The 6,000-nt window shown below is 39.6% G+C and overlaps 1 protein-coding gene across 4 annotated transcripts in view; it reads right to left on the bottom strand.

The window, feature by feature from the left end:
* Positions 1-6,000, bottom strand: part of LOC122563051 (lamina-associated polypeptide 2, isoforms beta/gamma-like) — a 79,903-nt gene that overhangs the window by 42,277 nt on the left and 31,626 nt on the right. For all 4 annotated transcript variants that reach the window (XM_043716390.1, XM_043716391.1, XM_043716389.1 and 1 more), the window contains exon 2: positions 2,821-2,944. In XM_043716390.1, the coding sequence (XP_043572325.1) occupies positions 2,821-2,944 (124 nt within the window). The remainder of the gene's footprint in view (positions 1-2,820; positions 2,945-6,000) is intronic.

Genomic DNA, 6,000 nt, shown 5'->3' with positions numbered 1-6,000 from the left:
CGAGAGAGAAAGAAAGAACGAGAGAGAGAGAAAAAGACAGAGAAAAGAGAGAGAAAAAGACAAAGAAAGAGAACGAGAAAGAGAGAGCGACCGAAAGAAAGAACGCTAGAGCGAACGAGAGAGCGACCGAACAAAACGAAACAGAGACACACACACACGGGGTTGAGGGGGGAGTTGGGCAGAGAAATAGATGTTGATAGTAAGCCAGGAAGAAAAGCTAGATAGGTGACGAAGCGGACTATGAGAGGATAAAAATGGGTTTGTTGCGCTTGGTTTATACTGGATATCGGTGGCCAGCCTATGCCCAGAAATGGAAATGAGAGATGTTAAGAAAGGGAAGAGAGGAGTCAGAGATGGACCAGGTGAAGGTGATCAAATACTAGGATCATAAGTGGCCATTTAGCGACTACTACTTATTCCCTTCCCCTCCTTTGTCACCATTCCACAGGGACTGTTCCCTCTGGGACACAATGGTAACTCTCCCTCCATTCCAAACACCCTGCAACCTCACGGTACCAACACATGCAATTACAGAAGGTACAACATTTTTGCCCTTCTCAGCAAGGCCCCAGATTCACCTTCCAGGATTTATCTGCAATTCATTCAATCCAGACTGCTACAATCACTATTCATAATGCGGTCCCTACATTAAGAAACTTGAAATGGAGACTGGGCGATTACTTTGTGGAACACCATGTTCGGTCTATTAAAATGACTTGAGCTTTCAGAGGCTTGCTACTTCAACACACTTACCTGCTCCCGTGCCAAAATCTCTGTTTCAAGCCTGCTGCAGTTCTCCAGAGAGCCTCAACACAAGCTGGAAGACCAAAACATCTTCCATTTAGGTACCTCACAGCCTTCAGGACTCAACATTGAGTTTAACAATTTCAAAGCATGAATATCTCCTTCTTTGCTTATTATCTAACCCCATGACCCCAGCTACTGTTACGAAATGGGTTGATTTCAATACAGTCAGCCTATTTTCAACTACTTATAGTCCCCACTATTACCTAACTAGCTTCTCCTCTTCCCTGGCTTATTATCCACAATCCATTTGTCTGCCTACCCCTTTCTTTGCTCTCTCTGGGCTCCATCTCCACTCACCCACTCACTCCTTTTTGCCCCTATTGCTGCCATAATTAGCATAAATACCACCTTTTCTTAGCTGCTTCTAGTCCTGAAGAAGCGTCACTAGATGCAAACATTAACTGTTTTCTCTCTACAGTTGTGGCCAGGCCTGCCGATTTTCTGATTTTGCTTGTTAGTGGTCAAACAAATGGTCATTTTAAAGTAGATTCTTCAACATATGAGAGGTAGAGAGATAGGCCAGAGCCAAGGGTCTAGACAGCTGAAAGCACAAATCATCTCAACAGGAAAGAAACAGGAAAAGCACAAATCACAGTTGGTAAAATTAATAGTTCTGAGTGTTGTATGGCTAAATAAGTTTTGAAACAAGGGATTAAATCATGAAGGGATTTTAACATATGGATGCAAATTTTAAAATGAAAGCATTCATATACTTGTAGTCAGAGAGAAACTGGAAATTTTCAGCTGCTAATTAGGTTTAAAGCTTGCTTGAAATTTTGTAGCATGTTTTAATCAAAACATTTCAATACACCAACAATTCTATCACTTTAAATATAAAAACCGAGGCAGCATCTCTGCAGAGTAAAACAGAGCTATAGGTCAGATTTTCAAAATAGGATTTGGGCCAGGTATAGGTTTCATTTCAAATTAAAGATCTTGAAAGTTGTCTTAGGACCTCAATATCTTCAAAACATTCAGAGGAATGGTGGGATGGAACACGGGTACTTGCTCTGTGATAAGTAACAGCCTATTGAGGTCATTTAAGGGCTGTTTAAAAGCTTGCAAATGTAATTTTACATGTTTTTCTGGCAAACCTGAAAAACTTGGAAGACATTAGTGGAGGTACCTTAGCCTGTCAATTTACTTTAGCTCACCTCCTCAATTTCTAAGAGACTACCTACTCATATCTCGAAGGCAGCTGAAGCTTCCAACGTAGCTCCCGCCTTCATGACACCTTTAACTGGATGCTGAGCTCACCTTCTCCAAGATAATATCATTGGAACTTAACGCAGAATTCATCCCACTTTGAAAATATGATCCAATATTTCAAGTCTGTGACTTTTCATTAGATTGCCCAACAAAAGGTCAGCACGGTGGCACAGTGGTTAGCACTGCTGCCTCACAGCGCTGGAGACCCGGGTTCAATTCCCGACTCAGGCGATTGACTGTGTGGAGTTTGCACGTTCTCCCAGTGTCCGCGTGCGTTTCCTCCGGGTGCTCCGGTTTCCTCCCACAGTCCAAAGATGTGCAGGTCAGGTGAATTGGCCATGCTAAATTGTCCGTAGTGTTAGGTAAGGGGTAAATGTAGGGGTATGGGTGGGTTGCGCTTCGGCGGGTCGGTGTGGACTTGTTGGGCCGAAGGGCCTGTTTCCACACTGTAAGTAATCTAATCTAAAAAGGTCACTGGCTAGATATGTTAGCACTGACTCTCTCCTCACAGATGTTGTCAAACTGGCTGAATGCTTCCATCTGGCTGAACACTGAATTTCATATTCCCAGCATTCTCAGTATTTTGCATTGCCACCATCTTGAATGTTGCTCAAGCTGCGACTAAAAATAGATTCTTTGCTGAATGAATTTTAAATTGGAGAAGTTATCAGAACATTAAGTACACCTATTATAATACTAGTGTCCACTTCTACATAAAGCTAGATATATCCCACTACTTCTGTATTCAGAAATGAAGACATTGACTGAGTAATGTAGAAAGAGGATCTTTAAATATGTACCTACCCACAATAGGACCAGGTGTAACGCCATGTTTCATAAGCTGCTCTTTTAATTCTTCATTGCTCAGCTGTGTGACATCCATTTTATCTGTATGATTATCTTCAGCGTCTTTTAGTTTAGGCAGTTCCTTAGTTTCAAGGAAAACAAAAGACAAACAATGGTTAATAACAGTTGCAACAAAGCTTGCAGCATTGCTAAACTTTAACATAATAGAGCAAAACTTAACTTGTCAGCTAGTGTCACAAGACATGATGAGATATGTCCAAGTGTAAAAATACTTGTTAAAATAGGAGCATGTGAAGCATGAAGATTATCATGTTATTGCATGATTCGTTACAACAAGGAAGTAACCATATACAAAAGGATTCATTAAGTATTTAACTTGAAAACATCTAACAGCATGTTAGTGTGCGCTAAATTTATAAATGACAGAAGTGAAAAGACAGTTGGTTCTGATGTAAAGCATTAGTTCTGTTCTCGTGCTTCTCGCGTTAGAAGAAAAATCGCACAATAGCTGTGCATTTAAACTAATGGGGCCGGAGTAATGTTATAGCCAGTACAGGTAAAGAAAGCTCACATCTGCAAATAATGGTATAAATTCTTCAATCGCATTAAAGTCAACTTGCATTGAAAAAAACATGCTATAGCAGAGCAGACTGTATTGTTATAAATCCTAAGATTTTGAAATGCATGTCTATTCAAAAACATGCCAATATGCCACAGAATATATAAACTAATTGCACTACACGAATAAACTTTACCCCTACTGGTGCTTACATTAAATTGCACACCAACTAAATGAGTGTTTAAAATTTCAAGAGAACAAATGATTCAATATTACATCCCACTAAGTTTCAGTAATTTAACAAATCTTTCAAGTGGCTAGCTTTATAAAGGTTCTAATGTTTTTATAAGTGGTAAGGCAAATTGAATATTGAAATGACGAAGTCAATGGTTCAAAACAAGGCAGCCATTCCCTTAGAATATGATGAGGCACTTCTCAATTCAGAGAACTGCATTAAAAGGCAACAGTTGGCATTTCTTATTATTTTATAGCCAAGCTTCAAGTCATTCTCTTAATCTACGTACACTGGTGTCAATTTTTAGTCAAATACACTGCGAAGCACTCATTTTCTTTAGATAAAGTTGTCATATAAATGCAAATCTTATTTCTGTAATCTAGTTGTGCTTATATCTCAAAAATAAAACCAGTGGAGGGTATAGGTATTAAAAAAGACAAAAGTTAAAATTTGCAGACATTCTTATTGCCAATTAACGACATCCACTTTAGTTCAACGTTAGCATTGTTCCTTCTTGTCTGAAGGTTCCCAGTCCAAATGCACCAAAATCCATGGCAATACTACAGTGTAGTACTTACGGAATGCTGTGCTGTCTACAAATGCTGTATTTTGAATAAAACGCGAGACAGTTACATTACTTTTGAAGAATTATGGGCAAATCAAAGAAACGTTCTGGCCAATATTTATCCCTTCAGGAACTTTGTTCAGAGGTCCAATGCTTAGAGGCGTTACGATATTTGTTACAATCTTATTCTCAGCATAAAAGCAAAGTGAAGTGTGCAGAATAATATGTTCAATGTAGAAGCGAAGAAGTAAAAAACACACAAATGGGGGAAACATAGGAAGCAGTGCAGCCAGAAGGTGGCCTATTGGAAATACAGTACACGGGAAAAAGAAGAATTGTGGATCAAATGTATGCAAAACCTTAAAACAAAAAATATGCTACAGAAAGATAAAGGCAGGAATTTTCAGGATTAATGCCAATTAACTAGAGTTGCATTAATTCAGGAAAGTGGAGAATATTCTGTCACATCTTGACTTGTATCTTAGAAAATAATTACAAGACCTCCCACATCTTTCTCTTCTAACACCAGTATGTATATAGCTCAATGGTCAAAGGTAACCCTCAGGATGTTCAAATTGAAGGATTCAGCAATAACAATGCCATGAATACCAAAACAAGGTAAATAGTTAGATTCTCACCTCATGTGAGATAATTATAATTGACTAGAAACAGAATTGGACTAGTTATATAAATACTTAAGCAAGTCAGAGGTGAGGAATCTTGCAGTGAGTAACTCACCTCCTGACTCCCAAACCCTGGTCACCATCTGTAAGTCACACATTAGAGATTCACTGCTTGTCTGATGATTACAGCTCCAATAATACTCGAGGTTTGACACCAACCAGGACAAAGCCAGCCCCTTAATTGGCACTGCATCCACAACTAATGTTCAGTATTTGCAATGTGTATAATATACGTCAACTCCACAAACTTAGCAAAACTTGATTGACAGCACCTTTTAAACCCATAGCCACTTGCACCTAGAAGGACAACGGTAGTAGATACACAAGAGTAACACCACCTGCAAGTTTCTATCCACTCACCACTTCTGTCCACTCTATTCCTTCAATGTTGCCAGGTCAAAAATCATGTAACTCCCTCCTTAAATGGAATTGCACAGTCTACCCACTGCAAATGGACTGCTAAGCTGTTCAAGAAGGCAGCTCATCTCTACCATCTTAAAAATTACTAGGCAAAGGCAATAAATGCTGGTCAACAACACCCACGTCTCGTGAATACATTTTAAAAAGATTGGCAATGTGTTGTGTTTGCCACTTATGAGCCCATGCCTGAAAGATGTCCAGCTTTTGGTATGTATATTTTATAATCACTCTGTTCAGAGGTGTTATTATATGCCTCTGGAGCAGATAAAACTTGAACCCAGGACTCCTGATCCAGAAGTAGCAATACTACCATGGGGCCCCAAGACTCAGCTCTTGATGCATATGCTTATAGATTTGTTTCGGTACTCAAGCAGTCAGGGATGTTTGCGAGTGCTGTTCACAGATGACAGCACAACCTATGTCTGACGTTGTGAGAGAGGAAAGATCACTGACAAAGTAGCTAAAAATGGTTGGCCCAAGGAACCCACATACGTAATTTTTTTAAAAAAATAGCAGAAATAGAACATGCCACCTTTCAAGCCTGCTCTGCCATTGAAGATGATCATTAGAGACAAAATAAAAAACTGCAGATGCTGAATCCAAAGTAGACAGGCAGAAGGCTGGAAGAACACAGCAAGCCAGGCAGCATCAGGAGGTGGAGAAGTCGACATTTCGGGTGTAACCCTTCTTCAGGACATTGAAGATGATCATGGCA

This window comes from Chiloscyllium plagiosum, chromosome 26, assembly GCF_004010195.1.
Source record: "Chiloscyllium plagiosum isolate BGI_BamShark_2017 chromosome 26, ASM401019v2, whole genome shotgun sequence".
NCBI lineage: Eukaryota > Metazoa > Chordata > Chondrichthyes > Orectolobiformes > Hemiscylliidae > Chiloscyllium > Chiloscyllium plagiosum.
The sequence above is the reverse complement of the archived record's forward strand: the minus strand, read 5'-3'. Positions and strand labels throughout refer to the sequence as shown.